Genomic DNA, 19,328 nt, shown 5'->3' on the forward strand with positions numbered 1-19,328 from the left:
GCCTTTGTCTTGAACAGAGAAAATTTGTTTGACCCCTTTGTTTTTTACCACAGAAGAGGCATTTGCATTCTTATTCAAAGGCTGAACCATTTTAGCTTGCACTTGCATCCGTGGAGCTCGAGAAGAGCATTATGAATCCATATGCCCAAATTGCTTGCATTCAAAGCAAGCACCTGCAAACAGCCCGTACTTGAGCTTGTAAAAGGCACTCCCCCATGGAAACATTATTCACAGTAACTGAATATGAAGCTGGAGTGGGATGATTCGTGTCCCACAAAATGTAGAAGCGATTCAAATTTCCATTGGGTCACGGTGTACATACCACCTTACCGAGGGAAGCTGCAATTCTAGGTAGAAGAGAAGACAAGCATTGAGGAAAATCCACAACTTCTACCCAAACAGCACAATGATGCCGAATCAATGCCTGATAATCCTGGGTGGGAGACCAAGGCAGGACATGGACCATCTGCTGGCCATAGAAGAGAGGAGAGTGCTCCAGCAAAACCTAACGGTGCTCCTAATCAGCCATGATGATCTCGAAAAATCCCCTTACTACATAATGAACTTTTTTGACATAAGAACCACCCAGGGTTCGAGTCAACCAATTCCCAACATCTGCTACAGTAGGCATCCGTCCTGGAAAGAAAATTATAATGGCATGCTTTGCATACTCCTTAATTGGATCAAATATATCATCCACTTCCACCATAATGCCAGTGGTGGGAAGTGGATCTTTCCAACCTTTGCGGGTGTCTTCAAACCCTTCATGCATAACCTCATAAACAAGCTGAGCCTCAGGAGAGTCATGAAGGGAATTATCTGAATCCATCACCTGTTTTTGTTTCTTGTTGGAAACCCACATGTCTTTGTGAAAGGTTTTCTCATAGGAATAATTCGCCATTCGAGTTAAGGAAAAGGCTTGGAAGCAACAACGCTTTACAAGAAGGAAAGCACAGCAGGCACAAAACTAACAGATTTTTCCTGGCTGCACGGACAAAATCGTACGGATTTTTGACAGTATGACCCACTCCCCCCTCCCCCGGGGGATTTTTTGACATCAAAACTGTACGGATTTTTCCCGACTGTACGGACAAACCTGTACGGACTGTACGGATTTTTCGTGGCTGTACGGAATTTTCCTGGCTGTACGATTTTTTCTTTTTCGATTTTTTTGACAGCAAAACTGTACGGATTTTTTCCGACTGTACGGACAAAACTGTACAGATTGTACGGATTTTTCTTGGCTGTACGGACAAAACCGTACGAATTTTTGGCAGTACGATTTTTTATTCAAATTTTTTGACAGAGCATACGGACACAAAACGTGGCGTCAAACGGAACCTCGAGGGCGTCAAACTGAGGGAGAAACAAGCAGTTGCAGCGTGGGAGCACGAGGGCTTGCTTGTGGCTGAGTTGAAGCCTCCGTGGGCTTATCAAAATCTTATGCGGACTTGAACAAATGCAACAATGTACACTACAAGTGCCTACACTTATGCCTACAAGGCACATACCATGGCCTATAGGGCATCACTAGAACCACCAGAAGATGGCCTACAAACCCCCCTCCATGGGATGGGCTGAAGTAGTCTGGAAACGTCTCAGAATACCTGGTAGTTTCTGGTCATGGTGGCACATGTTCATCCAAAAGGATATAGCCACCTATGAATGTACAAGGGATGTCAGATCATGTAACAAAGGGAACCAAGTGTAAAGCCTGTCGGAAGACTTCGAACTTGGGACGAGGAAGTGCCTTTGTAAACATATCTGCTATGTTGTCCTCTATGGGAAGATAGGATAACTCTATGTCTCCTACTGACAACCGCTCCCGAACATAATGATAGTGAACTTCAATATGCTTGGTACGCGCATGAAACACTGGGTTATGCGCAATGGCCAAAGCACTCTGGCTGTCAGTATAGACAATAGTGGAGGATGTCTGGCAAATACCAAGATCTGTAAGTAATTGTCGAAGCCAAACACACTCTACTGTAGCAAAGCACTCTGGCTGTCAGTATAGACAATAGTGGAGGATGTCTGGCAAATACCAAGATCTGTAAGTAATTGTCGAAGCGAAACACACTCTACTGTAGCGGTGAAAGCTGCCCTGTACTCACCCTCACAGCTAGACGTGGCAAATGTTGGTTGCTTCTTGCTGAGCCAAGGGATACATGAATTGCCAAGCAAAAAACAATTGCCAGTATGTGACACTCTGGTGTCGGAACATCCTGCCCAATCACTATCCGTGTAAGCATGCATGGTAAGTGAACCCTGATCACCATAGAAGAGGGCTAAATCCTGAGTGCCTCTGAGATATCTGAAGACTCTCTTCACTACCTGCCAATGCTGTGAAGTGGGCATGTGCATGAATCTGCTGAGCTAAGATACTGCATACTGCAAGTCAGGTCTGCTGTGACATAAATAAATAAGGCATCCAACAGCCTGCTGATAAAGAGTGATATCACATGGTGGGCTCCCATCATGAGCTGAGAATTTGAAGCGAGGGTCCATTGGAGTAGAGATTGGCTTGCAATCCTCAAACTGAAAACGATCAAGGAGCTGTCCAATATACTTGGATTGAGACATCATGATACCCCCCTCAACATGAGCAAACTGAATGCCCAAATAATAATGGAGCCGTTCCATGTCTGACATGTCAAAAATCTGCTGCAAATCAGCCTTGAAAGCTGCAATTTGCTGAGTATCTGGGCCCGTGATGAGCATATCATCCACATATAAAATCAGCACTAAAAAATCAGATCCACTCCCACGGACATAAAGAGTGGGTTCTGTGGGACTATTCTGGCATACCTTATTTTCAGAATTAACAACCTCAAAGCCAGGAGGTTGTGTGATATAGACTTCTTCCTGCAGATCCCCATGAAGAAAAGCAGTCTTGATGTCAAGTTGGTGCACTTGCCAATGATGATGGGCTGCAATTGCAATGACACATCTAATGGTAGTAATCCTGGATGTGGGAGCAAATGTCTCTTCAAAGTCAATGTCTTGTTGAGCATACCCTTTTGCAACAAGACGGGCTTTGTATCGATCTATGCTGCCATCAGATTTCCTTTTTTATTTGTAGACCCACCGCGTTCCAATGGCATGCTTGCCGGGAGGGAGATCTACTAATTCCCATGTGTCATTTTTGGCAATAGATTGTAACTCAGCTCTCATTGCATCCATCCACTCTTTGCTGTCAAAAGCATCTTTATGGCACAGAGGCTCTTCATTGCAAGCTGTAGCAAGGAGTGCAAACTCAAGAAAGTGACCATGCTGTCTATTCCCTGATCTTGTCCGGGCAGCAAAAGGCTGATCTTGTTTGTTGTTCCTCAATGTATCAAGAAGCCATCTGGGAACTTGCCTTTGCTGTCTATTGACAGCTCTTTCTTCAATGACTGCATCATGAGTAGTGGGATCATTTTGTCCTGGAAGAGAAACCTGCAAATCAGCATGAGATAGTGGTTGATTATTGCTTGGTGGAGGGCCTGCAGGAGGCTCATGTTGCTGGTCAAAATCCTCTTCTGATGATGGCAGAGGTAACCAAGATTCAAAGGCATCAAACATGTCAACATCTGGCTTTGCTTTGCAGTCCACAAGAGGAGAAGCTGAATGTTCAGCAAAGATCACATCTCTACTGAGAATAATCTTCCCAGTATTTGGTTGATATAATCGATACCCTCTGCTCTCCTGGCTTTAACCAATAAATATGCATTTGATTGCCTTGTCATCAAGCTTATGTCTCAGCTGAGATGGTACATGAACATATGCAAGAGACCCAAAAACTCTCATGTGTGAAAGTGAAGGCTTCCTGCCTTTCCATGCTTCATAAGGTGTAATAGTCTTCAATGCCCGTGTAGGTGATCTATTCAGCTTATAGTTGGCACACATTACTGCATCAAGCCAAAATTTGTTGGGCAAAGACTTGGCCTTAAGCATGCATGTGGCCATCTCCATTGTGGACCTGTTTTTCCTTTCAGAAACATGATTCTGTTGAGGAGTGTAAGGAGTAGTGCATGAGTGAATAATGCCCCGTGAAGACATAAATGCATCAAACTCCTTTGACATATACTCACCCCCCCTATCTGTGTTGAGGGTGACAAGCTTGCTTCCTGATTCATTCTCAACCATATTCAGCCATCTCTGAAAGCTTAAGAAAACTTCAGATTTGGCCTTTAAAGGATATACCCAGCAATATCTTGTGAAATCATCAATGAGAGTCATGAAATACTTATACCCCCCAATGGCATTTGTCCTCATTGGGCCACAGACATCACTGTGTACTAGCTGCAATTTCCTTTGTGAGAGTTTTGGACAATTCTTTTGAAAAGGAAATTGATGCATCTTACCCAAAAGACAACCCTCACACACATGTTTGGAAACTGTGTGAGTCTGAGGTACATCATTTGCCATCTGCTGTGAATGTAGCTTTGCAAGAGCTCTATAATTGAGATGGCCCATTCTCTCATGCCAAAGATGAGTTTCAGCAAGCTGTGAATCTGAAATAGCCAATGCTTCAATAGAAAGTGCAGGTGAATGATGATCAAGGTGATAAAGCCCTTTTTGTAAAGTGCCAGTGAGAACTATGGCATTGTCATCACGAAGATCATAAACTAGGCATCTGTAGCCATGAAAAATTACTGTGAAACCTGAAGTAGCAATTGCTGAAATTGAAATCAAGTTGACTTCAATGCCAGGCACAAAAAGAACATTTGTCAGAGTGACAGGATGGCTTGAAATGGATGTGAGCAGCACATCTCCAACTCCTTTTACAGCATATGAAGCATTATTAGCACATGTAACAGTCCCCCCTCGAGGTGCATCAGCTAAAGAATGGAACAACTGTCTGCAAGATGTGACATGCTTGGAAGCACCACTATCAAAGTACCAGGACTAAGCATCATTAGCAGTAAAGAGTGCATCAGCTTTGGAGGGATCAAATGAGCAATGGACAGCCCATGCCCAATCATCATGAAGAGCATGTGCATGTGAAGCATCTTTTGGCTCATGGGATTCAATAGCATGAGAGGCATTAACTGTCAATCCTACTTTCTTTTTCTCTGAAGCAATGCGCTTCCTGCATTCTGAAATGTCATGTCCAGGCTTGCGACAATAGTTGCATCTTTTCTTCTTTGCCTTATCTGCTGTATTTTTAGATGCATGGAAGGAATTGCGGCTGCTATGCACAGATTTTGGCTTGCCCATAGGCTTGGAAGCCTTGCCTCTTCCTGTCTACTGTGAAGCAAATGCATGATCAGGAATAATGGCTTGTTTGTTAGCTCTACTTTGCTCTTCCTACAAAAGCAAAGTAACTAGCTAATCAAAAGAATAGTGGTCTGGATTACCCATGGCCACTATTCGAAGGGTTGTAGCAAACCCTTGATATGTATCTGGCAGTCCATTCAATGTGGTACTAACAAGCTGTGAATTTGGCACCACCTCATCAATGTTGGCAAGCTGTTCCATGAGGTCCTTGACCTTTGTCAAGAATGCATCCATTGACTCACCTTCATTCATACTGACTTCTTGTAATTGCCTTCTCAAATATGCAACACGAGCTTCATTGCGAATCTGATAGAGAGAAGCCAATTTATCCCAAGCATCCTTTGCTGTCCTGCAAGACGGGATGTGTGGAATAATGATTCTCTTGCATGATAAAGCAACGCATGAATGTGCATTTGCATCTCTTGCATCCCATCTTGACTGTTCTGGAGTTGGAAGAGCAGCAGCAGGAGTGCTAGAGGAAGAGGCATCAAGAGGAGTACCCCCTGCAGAAGGACCAGCAGTAGAGGCAACCACTATTTTTTGCCGAAAAAACAGTGCTAATTATATTACTTCGAGAACAAGATACAAAAGGTCAACTTGTAGCTAACGGGCTGCGTTCACAAATCGGACACAGCCCTAAAAGGTAACAGAATAAATCATACTCTCACGGAGGGATAAGACGAGTGTGAATGAACAGCCATCGGGGTGGTGAGTAGTGCCACCGAAGGCCCTGCGAAGTCTGCTCGAAGAAGAGGCCCTGTGTGTCCCAAGCCCGGAGGAAGCGTCTCCGCTTCTCCTGACCGGCCCGTGAATCTCCCTGAATCTGGTCCCACTGGCCTCTGAGGGTATGAATAATCTCGCTCCAAATCTCCGTCATGATCTGGGCAGTCGATAAGGAGGTGCCACCGAGGATCTGCGCGCAGCGCGAGGTCCAGATGTGCCACCCTGCAATGCTGCTAATAATCTCCCAGACTAGCTGTCTCTCCCGAACTCCTGTATCAGCCTCTGCTAGGTGCTGCGGGATACCCTCGAGCGGCCCCCACGTCCCCTGTGTGATAAGGAAAGTGGGGTCCTGCTGGCATGCCTCAAATAAGTGATGAAGACCAGGTGCGGTGCTGCACCAATAGAACGCGCCCCATAGAGGCAACCACTATAGCATTGGCTGGCCTCAGATCAGCCCCAGAAACAATATTCCACAAATGCTTTGCAACAAGAATATGTTTCATGAGATAAGACCACATCGGACAGTTGGTGCCATCCAACTTATCATCTTCACGAAGAACTCCAAATAAATCTTGATTGTTCCCAGCCATAGCAAATGTGATACCCTGAAAAAGACCTGAAAACCCAAAAGCCTCAAGGCTATCACTGCAAAAAGCTGGCTGTCCAAAAATGACAGCAAATATCTGCTAATTTCTGACCCAAATCAAAGGGCAAATGCAGATCTGACCCAAATGTGACTGTGACAGGCAATGTTCACTGCAAAAACAAGAAATCTAGCAAAAGCCCCAAATTTATTGAGGGCAAATAGGCCAAAAAGAGGGCAAATGCAGAAAAGCCCCAAATTTTGCTGAAATTTTTTGCAAATGTGACCCAATGTATGCAAATCTGACTCAATGTCCTGCAAAAGTGACTCAATGTCTGAAAAATCTGACTCAATGTTTTGCCAATGTGACTCAATGTATAGCCTCAAGGCTTGAAGCTGCAAACGTATGAGTTACTGTCCCAAACACCAGTTGAAATTGAGCTCCCAACACAAAAACCCCAAATTTTGTTGACTTGAGTGATGACGTGGCAGAATGTGACAGTCTTGAACCAAATCCCGAAACAAGTACAACATACGACGTAGGTACTGAATAGACGTATGGAATAGTACGGAATCCAATGTACGGCTGTATGGATGCGAGATGCACAACTGTACGGAACCTGTACAAACCCCTGTACGGTGATGTACGGAACGGGTACGCTGTACGGAAGCTGTACGGACATCTGCTGTGTACAGTTGTATGGAGCAGCTCCAATGTACGGTGCACAGCGTAGGTACGATGTACGGAATAGTACAGACGATATACGCACATTTATGATGTACTAAACTCGGGTACGAAAGTACTGAAGCAGGTACGTTCTTATGCGCAGGTATGGCGTGTCAAGTGCGGAAATGTACGGAGTCACAGTCCGTATTTGCTGTACGGCGATGCAGATACGGATCTGTACGTCTGCTCACGTACGGGCTGTACGACGCAAGTATTGAATGCAGTATGGAACAGGTACCATACCTTCCGTACGCCTGTACGAAGAGATGTACGGTGCAGGCTGAGTACGACTGTACGAAAGGGAATGCAGGAAGTCCAGGGGCAGGAAGACGAGTCAAGCCTCGCTTTGATACCACTGTAGGATCGGATAGAAGAGAGAGAGAGAGTGCAGGTAGGAAAGAGTCGATAGAGTCTGCTGTCAAATCTTAGATGATGAAAAGATACAAGTACAAGGTACTTGTACCTAGACCTAGGACTAAGTATCCTAGGTGTCACATAGGACTAAGTGTCCTATGTGGCCTAAAAGACACCAACACTACAAGTGCCTACACTTATGCCTACAAGGCACATACCATGGCCTATAGGGCATCACTAGAACCACCAGAAGATGGCCTACAGGATCACCAAAGACATTACAATTCATATATGTCCATAAAGTCCATAGTGCCCAGTAGCGAACCCAAATGAAGGAAAGATGAAGCTCCGGTTTGGATGGATGAAACCCAAATAGCCAGAAGAACTTCCGAAATGGAACAGATGGGAATCTCGCTCGCAGGTGCTGTCGAAGCAGATAAAAAAACTCACAAGAGCATGGACAATGCCAAAACAAGTGAGGCACAGTCTCTAAAGAAGCAGAACATATGTGGCAAAGTGCAGGAGCAATGTGTCAATGAGCTAATAACTGTCCAGATGGAAACACTCCCAAAAGAACTCGCCAAAAGAAAACTTGTTGCCGAAGCGGTACTTTATAGGCCCAAAGTTGCTATAATCTTTTCCTCCATCACTTGGCTGGGTGATGCATTCGCCAAACATAATCACCTCTCTCTGAAACCCAAGGTTGAGGCAAAAGGATTTTATACAATGTAGGTACAATAATCTGAGATAGCCTCAAAGGACGAGAAGAGGACCTTGGAGAAGTCAAAGTCCAATCTTCCAGCCGGTCGTGGAGTTCCAAAGGAGGAATCGGAACAAAAGGCGAAAGCATAGAAGTAATTTGTCGCCACAAAGGACGATAATGAGAGCCCAATCCATATGTAGTGGTGCGTGCACACACAAGGCACACACACACACACACAATTCAAAGTTTTTTGCTTGGTACTGTTTGTTTGGTTGAGGCTAAGATGAAGTTAGTAGTTACAGCCTGGATAGAGAATTGTGGTCTAGGTTGATTAGCCTTCTCTTCATAATGACTGCACCTGGCCATCATTTTTGGTGCTCTGAAGCATGGTAGTGTGTATATCTTTGTATGAATATATGCCAACGAATGTACAAGTTTATTGGTATGTGTGCAGGAGGGACAGCATATGTTTAGACAATGGTCTGCACGGGGTTACAATTCACGCTCTTTGTTTTTCTTTTGCATCATGAGTTTGGAATAATTCTGGATTCAGTAACATTCATCCAATGGAGGGGTTTTGAATGTGGGCGTGTGGATATAAGAAGGATGGAAATGTGTACTCAGAAACTTTCTACTTCTTTGATTTTGTAATGTCCTTTGATTTATTCCTTGAAATGTTTACCTGGCTCATGATCTGCTATGGTTTTGGAAAAAGAGATGTTCAGCACCAAGCCCACCACACATTCGTAGAGTCCCTATGAGATTGAGTCTTGACCCCCACCAAGTTGCATATATTGATATTCCTGTATTAGAATCCATACAGTCCTCTAGGGACTCTATGGATTCTAATAAAGGAATATCAATATATTGAGTCCTGTTGATTTGGATTGATCTCTAAGCAGACACACCTCCATAGTCTCTAGAGACTCATCCTCATTATGCCCTAGCCTGTAATAATACCTCTAAACTGGATATTGCAATGTTTTTCTTCATGTTACCAAAGGTGTTTTTTGTGCTAGCTTTCATTTGGAGCAAAAGTCTGATAAATCTTTGTTTTTTCCGCTTCAGGATATTCTTCCCATTTTAGTGAAGATACAGCATGCAATGGACATCAAGTCCCGACTGGAGAGTATAGTTGAGGAAGGAGATTATGCCAAAGTACGTTGTATGGCTTTGTGTCCTGTCAACTTGTGAGATAATTAGTTGGATGTTGTGCATTGTTTTTTCAGCGTGCTTGAACTCTGCACAGATGGGTAGGAAGGTCTTGACCTTTACCTCCAAATCTATTCCCTAACTTTTCTTAAAGTACTGTGTGGCCTGTTACGTTTTGAGATAATGAACTGGATGTTTTGCATCTGTTTTTGCACCAGCTTGAAGGGAAACTGGGGTCTTGGTCTTCACTTTCCAAAGCCAGGCCCTAAACTTTGAAATGTTTGTGACTTTGTGGATTCGGCAGGCATTGCGAATGTGCTCTGCATGCATGCAGTTAATGGATGAGTGCTCTGGAATTTTCGCAGTCATTGACATGAATCACAGCATTGAGGTAAATCTTTTTGGAAAACTATTGAGACTGAAAGAGATGATATGATGGGCATATGAAGGCACAATAGGGAGTACTAAGAACTAAGTGAGAACATTGTTTTTTTTAAAACACGACCAGACATGAAGATAAAGTGTCCTTGGGAAAATAGATTATAGCAGACAACCAACATCTAATAATGTCTACGTACGGAACTTGCTCTGAAGTAGAAAGGATCAATATTATATCTCATACGTTTTCTTTTTCTCCTGTTGCTACTTTATAGGACTGGCTTCATGGAACATTGGAGAAGGTTGATAGAGTGCTTCTAGAGGTCTGCCACAGTTTTGAAGCTAATAAGTATAAAATGGTAAGACATGATTTTCAGGCCGTTTTTATCAAGAGGGACACTGAGGACTTTTAATTCCTCATATTTTAACCGATAGGGTCATTGGTCAAGGTAATTTAAAGCATGCATAATTCTTTGGACACTATAGTATATATGGATGCATGCACAGTGTGTGCATTTTTTTTTTTGGCTATTTCTTCCATCCTTCTCCACATGTCTAGGGACCGTAAGGTCTTCTTGAATTGAACACAACAGCAGTAAATGCCTTTCCCGGCTCTCTTCCAGGAGGACAAATAATGTCCCTAAGTGATCAGAAGTCTTGTATGCTTGGTGGAAATCAGCTTGTCCCTCAGCTTTTTCATGAAAATCATTGGCCATCGCATGATTTTTCATCTCCAGAACTGTCCCAAACAGGTTTGCCTTGATTGAGGTAATCATAATAGTTCTATAGTTTCTGCATTATTCTTGTTCCCCTGTTTACAGAGTGGTTTAATCGAGTTGTGCTGTAGATCTGCAGTCTTGGTTTGCCTACTTTGAGGCAGAATGTTGTTCAATGCATTTGGAAAGATTCACTTTTTTTTTGGGTAAGGGGAGGTTCCTGTTACACCTATGTATCTGTGGATCTACCAATTGAGCATATAAGCCAGCCCTTTGTGTGGTTCAAGTACAGTCTGGCCCTCTGTGCCTGTCCAAATGGTCTGCTAGCACGTTGGTTCAATCATCTACACACCTTTGTCATCGAAGGTCTGTGGTATGACATGAAGGCCATCGGTCAAAGTGAAATTCGCTAGCTTGTGTAGCCCTCTTTGTGAGATGAGTAGATTGTCCACCACATTACTGCTAGTTTTTAAATAGGATATGGACTTTTGTGGTGGCCATGAGGGGTGAGAGTTTCTCTCACTAAGCTAAGCCTATCCAGGCTGAGTGCGAGTGAAAGTGTGAAAATTTTAACTGAAATAGAAAGAGAGATAAACTGAAGCATATTGAAATAGACATGAACTCAGAGTTTATGCTGAGCTACTATCTTTCTTCTTCATACTCATGAGGCTGAAGCTACATGATGGAATCCCAGTGAAGGGCTATAACTGTAGGGCTGAGTCTGAGCTCACGGCTGTGAGGCTGAGGCTAACTGAGGGGAGCTGTGTCCATGGAAGGATGGGGTAGGGAGCTGCTCAGGCTACATGGGGAGCTACTGCATCTGCTGGAGTTGCTACTCTGCGGGCCTGAGGAGCTGTGGATGAAGATGGACCTGCTGCCGTTTGATGCTGCTGGTCCAAGGGTGGCACTGTTTGCTGCTGCTATGAAGGCTGCTGCTGGAGCTAAGTCTGGGTAAGGTGGAGGAACGGTTGCTACATTGGAAGATCCAAGAATGAGAGGGGACTGGTGGGGTTTATAGGACTAACGCTGCTAACTGACCGACCCTGGTCGGCTGGTAGTGGTTATCATCCATGAGTAATCTGAGCTCTGTTCAAGCCTGATTGGGGTCCCACTAGGATATTGGTGCCTCTGGGACATGTCTGAAACCTAATGTTGTCGCCATCTACTCCTTTCTATGGGGTATTTTGTGAGGGGGACTTTGACTAGATATGTTGGGAAGTGTGCAATCTCATTGTGACATGTGTCCTCTAGTAAAGTGCGCTTGTGTTGCTGGTTTCATGGCAAATGTGGGGTGTGTGAAAATGCATGCCGAGTAGGATGTGACTCTCTCACTGGCTCCCGAGGTTGACCTTCATATCTTGACTCTTACGAAAAGCTATTAGGGCTGCCAAGTGCATTTGCAGCCTTTGGCTGTGTCTGCGACCAGCAGCACATCAGAAAAATACAAGATGGGGATGAGGGGTTGTGCTAGTGTTGATCCTTGTCCACCCAAACCATCCACAAAAGAGGTGAGGTCGTCAATGTACAGTCCAAATGTTATAAGGTGAGACAAACCTATTGTATAAAGTTGAGGGCATTTCGGAAACCCACAAAACAGCTATATACTCTTTTTTTTGTGTGTCTAGCCTCTTGTATGAGAGATCTAAGGATGAAGAAGTGATCCAATGCTGATCCATATATCGTGGGCATCTAGTGACCAAGGGAAAGCCTCACTGAAAAGCTTGGCCAGGCTCAGACTAAATATTGCGCCAACCATGGGTCAGGAGTCTACTTGAAGGATTTCATGATCCTTGGCGTTGATGTTCTGCACTTTCTTAATGGCTTCTTTGAGGTGTGCTGTGGTGAAGAGTGTGGGGCATGGCATGTCCACCAAGTCATATAGTATATTGATGTAGGCCTTCCAAAGACTAGGGTTATGAATAGTGACATGGTGGTCTCGTTTCCAAGATTTTCATTTGAATTTCTTTTGAATTATTGCTATATAGTATGCTTAGTCGTTCTTGTTTGTGGTGCACACAGAATTACCTTTTTTGTGTGTGGTACGCGTTGGTACTGTTTCCCAATCCCCTCCTTTTCTAGATTCTCATGTTTGATGTTGGAGTGTGAGTGCTGTTGCCTTGGCGCCTTACACTTAACTTTGTACCAACCATTATAAGGAATAGACCTTCAAGTGCCTTCCCCGTGGGCTTGATAGTGTGGGGAAAGGTGTGCTGTACACGCTAATGTGAACACACTAGTGAAGAGTTTGGCTTTGGGGTCCATTGTTGGCTGGTTACCAATATCCTCTAAAAGTGTAGCGAGAGGATCGCCATGATGCCGGAACTAATGTTGACATGTTGGCAGAGGGAAGGATGCCACATGTCAGCAAAGCAAGCTTAACGGAGATGGAGGCTGGTTGCTGTGTATGGGAACCGAGATCCAGGTGAGAAGAGCTGCAGATTTGCTGTGTAGGCAGAGATTTAGGGCCAGCATATGTGGCAACCATGTTGTGGCTGTGGACTGGAGTTGTTGGGCCATAAAATGCCCAGCCTATGGAGTAGGTAAGTAGTGAGCCCTAGTTAGGATTAGTCACTCTGTCAGGTCGACTACAGACCAGGGTCGATGGCCCTACTACAGGGCTGGTTGGCCAGCAGACTGGGGGGATAGACTGAGGTCCCCATGCCGAGTAATAGAGCATGGAAGCTTACTGAGGAACACAGAACCTGAGCATTGCCAGGGCAGAGCTAGGAGCAGTACATGTGGTCACCACAGCAGCTCAGTGTTGCATGGGGACAGATCTTTGTGGGAGCTATGTGTAAGAGATTTTTTGGTTTGGAGCAATACATATTGAGGTATATTGGTTGTTCTACTGCGGTCTTTTACTCCAGATCTAAGTGCTTATGAGTTGTTTCTTGTGCGCACATATTGTCATAAGTGGATTAGAGAGTTTCCTCTTGTTATTGAGATTCTTCCATTACATACACCATACACTTTAACATATTTCCGCTGCGTGGATTCTCTAACATGGTATCAGAGCTATTGTTCTGAGCTTGCGGTACAAGTTGAGGCTTTCTAACATAAAGTAGGCCTTTTATATGAGCAGATCATGTCTGATGATCTGATGGTCCTCACTCTTCGTTAGGTGTACTAAGGGCACATCCAAAGAGTACTCGTATGGGAGAGATGGTTGATAGACATGCCATGATAGCAAGCCATCTACTGGCCTGCGCATATAACAATCCTTGTCCACCTCAGCTGCTAGCTGCATGGACAGCCCTCCAAGGTACACTTTGCCTACCCATCTCAGTCTGGCCATATTGTTGAGCCCAGAGGTAGGTGTTAATCTGGAAAGAGGCATCCATGTGTAGAGGTTTCGCTGCTGCAAACTTTGCAAGTATTATATCTTGTGGAGTGTGTCTCTTACCTGAGTGATATGTGAAAGCATCACAACCTGTAACCTCTCAAATGCTATAGTTATCCTCTTATCATCTGCAAATGATGCTGCTGGTTGGAATAGTGAGTCAAATAGCAGAGATTTTGTATTCACATGCTAAAAAATGGGTACTAAGATATTAAAGAGGGCGGTAGTGGTGGGAGGCAGTTCTCAATTCATCTTATTGGTGAGATGTATTGCTGTGCTGGTGCAGAAGACGAAATTGCAGGTAATCATTGGATTTTCGTAATTAAACAACCTCTTAGATACCAGACTTTGAGCTGCTAGATCTATTTGGTTCAGAACTTCAATGATGCAACTTTGACTTTTCACTCTTGATTAAGTTTTTCCTAACAAAAAGTAAGGAGGAGAACTGTAAAATTGAAGTGGAACAAGGTGAAGTCAGAGAGGTTTAGGAAGAGAAGGGGAACCCAGCTGAAGAAGACAATAGGCATGAAGGAAAATAGAGATCGTGTGAGATGGCAGAAGTCAAAGGGGGAAGGCAGGCTGCTTGGAGAGCCTGGGTTGGTGGTTGGGGCAAATGATGTTCCTCATTACATTTTCAAAAGGTTAAGATGGTGTATTTGCTTGATTACAATTGTTGTTTTATCTCATCCTCAAGTAGCCTTAAAGTAAGGTCTGTTCAAACTTAGCAATTGGTTACATCCTGGTCCACCAGGGGCAAAAAAAATAGACATTCGGGAGCAAATGAGGGATGTAACATTTAATATTGGGAGATTAATATGCAATGATGCTGCCAAAGTGCATGCTTGTGCATCTTCAGTCAACCAAGTGAATCTAGTATCTGGAATCATTGCAATAGCTACATTTGCTCAAAGCTTGTAGCTTATGCCAGGTGTATAGGTGATTTTCATCATGGTTGTGCAATTTCAAAGCCTAATGGAAGGTTATATCTGGCTTCTATTGTTTTACAGGTGATTGATGCCTATGCTATGATCGATGATGGTGGCCTGGGTGAAAAGGTTCAGAATTGCTTTGTTCAAATTGTTGTCTTAGAAACACACACTGTTCTGAAGAATCTTCTATATGAGGTGTGTAATTTAAAACTGTCTTTCTGACTTCATCTATGCTGTTTATATATTCTCAGCAATCGTGTGCAGCATGTCTTTGGATACTTTTTTGATCAATTTAAAACCAATAAGGCGACAGAAATTGCATGAAAAGATAAATCCTTAAAGAAACAATTTGCAAGTGGCTAGACTGAACATCTGTCATCTGGCTAGCCGTGGCTGCCTCATTAAGCATGTTTTGAAACACAGCATGATTTGAGATCAGCTGCACTGGCTGAGGGCTTATTCTGAATAGCTTAAAAACAAATGCTTATGGAGGGTGCTCATTAGACTGCTCTTAACTTTGATTTGAGAAATTGATGAAAGCCGTATGATAATTGTGCTGTAGGGGTCACATCTCAATTGTCAGTAGCACCTTAAAGGAGCCTTAGGGAAAGTGTGATGTACAGGAATTTGCTGCTCTGTCATTTGAGGCCTAGATGATCTAATGCATTATGTGTATTAATGTTATATCTGCTCAAATGGGCAAAGTCATGTAAAGTATAATTGACATGAATCCTTTTATACTAAAAAGAGGTTTTGGATGCTGATTTCTGTCTGGAAGAACAGTGTGAGAGCTTCAGCATGACCTTGAAATGAGTAAGAGGTCAATGGGATCTGCACTGCAGTCCGTCACCTCGCCCGTTGGATCCACGATTGTTGAACTCCCATGTAACGAAAACCTGGGAAAGGTACTCCATGCCATTGTTCCAGAGGGTACTCTATTACCAAACTGAGGATGTGTCCTTGAAGAGACTAGATATAACTGGCTATGCATGTTTGTAATGGGAACAGAAGTCAGTGGCAAATCTGGTAGGACTTTGTACGCCAACTAGGCCGGGTTGAGGTCTGTTAGGCTATAGATGCGAGGGGAGGACAGAGCTGGGACCCTGCGACAGAGTGAAAGTGAAAATAGCATGGAAAGAATTGCCCTGTGTAGGGTCTTCTATGGTTTGACTATCTCTAAGGAAAAGGTTATTGCAAATAGAAAACTTCTGGTTTCCAAGTCATGTCACCTGCTCCTTATACTCCATTCCTTCCCTATTCTTATCAGGCTAATCCCATACTGTTCTCTGTGCAATGGAATCTAGGCATCCCGGCTGTGATGTCCTATTGGAATCAGAGCTTTCTTGAACTATATATGGACTGGGTTTGTTGGCATTGTCCAGAAAGATGGCATTTCATGGGATTTTCTTTAGAGAAAATATGTTGATCTCTTCTATATTTTATACAGGTGTCATGGTCTTTTTTAGGGGACGAGACTGCTTCTCTGTTGCACAGCTCTTTGATTGCATGCCATTTTGGTACTAAAATATAGGGAGATGTAATTTGTGATGTGAAAAAGCCACTCTGGCCTGCTTGCAGGCCCCTCTAGTCCTTTCCAATGTAGCCTGAGCAAGTTTTGTGAGTGATTTGTATGTACCATATCGGTACTCTTTTTTCATTCCTTGCTCTTGCATGTGTGGACTGAACAAGAGCATCTTGCAGAGCAATGAGAAGAAAATGATGCGGTGCATCTAAAATTGCAGGTTGTAACTCAACATGTTTTTGATCCTCAGGCATCACTTCAAGCTCATAGTAAAGGAGACAAAGGACTGGCCTACATGCTCTCACTGTCCTTCAATACAAAATCCTTGCTGGTTAATGCTTTTTCTAGTTGTGGGTTTGGGGAGTCTTAGCCTCTGCCCTACAGGTTGGCATTTGAAGGGACCATTAACCAAGGAACGTCTGAAAGGGTTTAGGGAACGTAGGTGATGTATGTAGCTGGAGTTACAGCTCACCCCAAATGATTTGGATACAATACGTTTCTAGTTCCTTTTTGGAACTACTGTGTTGTGGAGTATTAAGGCACGGAACTAAGTAAGAGCACCCAAGAAATAATCGGAGAATCATGTAAGAAAGAAACAAAGTAAGAGCACCTTTGTGAGCTATGTCCTCCATCCCAGGATGTAAAGAATGACATCATTTGTAGATGCAATCCCCTTCCCATGACTGTCCACATGGCGTGCGCACCCCCTGCCTTTTTCCCCCGCCAAAAAAAAGACATGAGCTTATTTGAAGTATCCTGCTTCTTCTGGCTTTTTCCGATGTTTTACGCCTGCTTTGTGGCGTTTGAGGCATTGGTAAACATGAAGACTCTCTCATCCTTCTGCCCTGAAAAGTGCAATATATACACATAAGTGATGGAAATTGGGTGAAATATTTGGAAGTATAATCACCTTGAGATGGGCCGAAGTTGTTCAATGTAATCAAGACCAAGTGATATTCTCCTCCATGCACTCATCAATGTTAGCAAATTTTTTTTGACCTGATATACACCCAAGTGTTCCATGTATCCTTACAATGTTTGGTGTTCTCAATGTTCATCTAATGTGCCTTTAAGTAAAAGAGCTTGTGCATCTTTCTGATGAAATTTTTCATGTTCCTTAGTTGGAGCTTGTGTTCATGTGGAAAAGGATGCACTGCTTGCCATACTGGCAGTAGTGGAAATGCTGGTTGGTCTAATTTTTCTCTGGACCCATTGTATTATACTTTCCTTTCCACATAATTTTTAATCATGAATGCCCAGACTAAGCACTTTATGCAAACTACTTGTTCTCCATGTTCATACATTGTAAACTCCCAGCCCGGCAAGTTGAGATATTATATTGCAAAAATATCTGAAAGCCTTAAAGCTAACTTGAAATGTGCAAAATAAGGGACACAATGCCTTTCACTACACTAGATAGTGGCAGCTTCCAGAATGAGTGCAGTTGCAATTCATATCATCAGATGGACTTGGGAAATACGCCTACCAATAATCAGCTATTGTCTTGCTGGACCCTGTCTTTGACCATGTATCTACTGCAAATATGCAGAAATATGCAAAAAATGAGAAAAACAGCACATATTTTATGGTTCTGGAGGCCATGAAGCAGCAAGCTGTGCCAAAACTGATCAATGTCTGAATTTCAGCATATGACTAAAAAACCTATACTTTTGAGTGCACTCCATTCCAACTGCAGTCCAATATCTGAATTTCAGCAAAATGACTGAAAAAACTGTACTTTCGAGTGCTTTGGACTGGATGTCAACTTTGCATTAAATAGTGTTTATGTGGTAAATGTATATAAATATCATGTTTGTGAACTTTTGTAGTTTAGGATGCTGTTGTGTGCCAAGTTTTATCAGAGCATTTGAAGCCTCCCTGAATGCAACATGTAAAAGGCTGCATGCTTGCAATGAGGCCGCCTTGCCTCCCCAAACTATGATGCTGTGACATAGAAGATCACATGATGCTTCAACTTAACTGAACTCACAATGAGTTTATCTGTTGGTGTGCAAGGGCTTACCCTCATCTAGATAGACTATGTGACTATTCTGTTGTAATATCCTTTAAGTGTAAAACTTAAAGCTTGTAGGATTAAGAAACTATAATTCAAGATCAATACTTAACAACAATTGCATCAGAATGTTTTGACACCGAGTTTATTTTAACAATGCTTTCTAGGAATTATGTTGGCATTTGTGTCCACCCAGCTTTGGTATTTTTATCATTTTTTGACACTTTTAAGCACTATATTGACTCCGGTGTTTGTGTTGCTTACATATTTCTATGCATTATCAGGAGACAAAGTATGACAAGAAGGTCCTGATGATTTTGCTTTTTCTTCTTCTCATTTGCAGGGAGAAGACCCAATGATATCACAAAAGAAATGGAGGTAAGCACTTTGAGGCCATACATTTGATGTTGAAATATGGTTGTTAAATTGATATACACAGAAACTGGAACCACACTCCAGAATTCATACACAGTCAAGCCAATAAAGGTTTCCAAACCTTGTTCTAGTACTCTGTTTGGAGATATCATGGTCTTTGCCTTGACCACCATGGAGCTTAGGGATAGCATCCATCACATCGCCCATATCAAAATGGAGGCTGAAGTGGGTCTACATATTGTGGGGAGGTCAGATAGATGCTGATTTGGTATATCATATATGTGCGTATCTGTTGTATATCTCTGGGTTTTTAAGAGGGGGAGGTGACTCTTTCTAGCAGTTGCTTAGGAGGAAAGATATGAACTGGCTCCTTCTCATTTTGGCAACAAAGGCCCTTCCTTGTGATGTACAAGCTTTTCTGTCTATTGGTGTCCATGTCGGAAAGAGAAACCCTTGAGCTTCCTTCTGGCGAAACTCTGCACTCTTGATCATACATGTCTTGAGGGACAAATTTTGGCAAAGGCTCTTTTAACTGGATTTGATGGTGCAA

At 43.1% G+C, this 19,328-nt stretch overlaps 1 protein-coding gene across 2 annotated transcripts in view; it reads left to right on the top strand.

The window, feature by feature from the left end:
- Positions 1-19,328, top strand: part of LOC147891230 (coiled-coil protein) — a 192,188-nt gene that overhangs the window by 50,274 nt on the left and 122,586 nt on the right. For both annotated transcript variants that reach the window (XM_087389275.1, XM_087389276.1), the window contains exons 8-12: positions 9,421-9,510; positions 9,809-9,895; positions 10,158-10,241; positions 14,946-15,062; positions 18,747-18,781. In XM_087389275.1, the coding sequence (XP_087245401.1) occupies positions 9,421-9,510; positions 9,809-9,895; positions 10,158-10,241; positions 14,946-15,062; positions 18,747-18,781 (413 nt within the window). The remainder of the gene's footprint in view (positions 1-9,420; positions 9,511-9,808; positions 9,896-10,157; positions 10,242-14,945; positions 15,063-18,746; positions 18,782-19,328) is intronic.

This window comes from Dipteris shenzhenensis, chromosome 18 (genome assembly GCF_047967505.1).
Source record: "Dipteris shenzhenensis isolate YYH24624 ecotype China chromosome 18, Dip_SZ_1.0, whole genome shotgun sequence".
In the NCBI taxonomy this organism is placed as follows: domain Eukaryota; kingdom Viridiplantae; phylum Streptophyta; class Polypodiopsida; order Gleicheniales; family Dipteridaceae; genus Dipteris; species Dipteris shenzhenensis.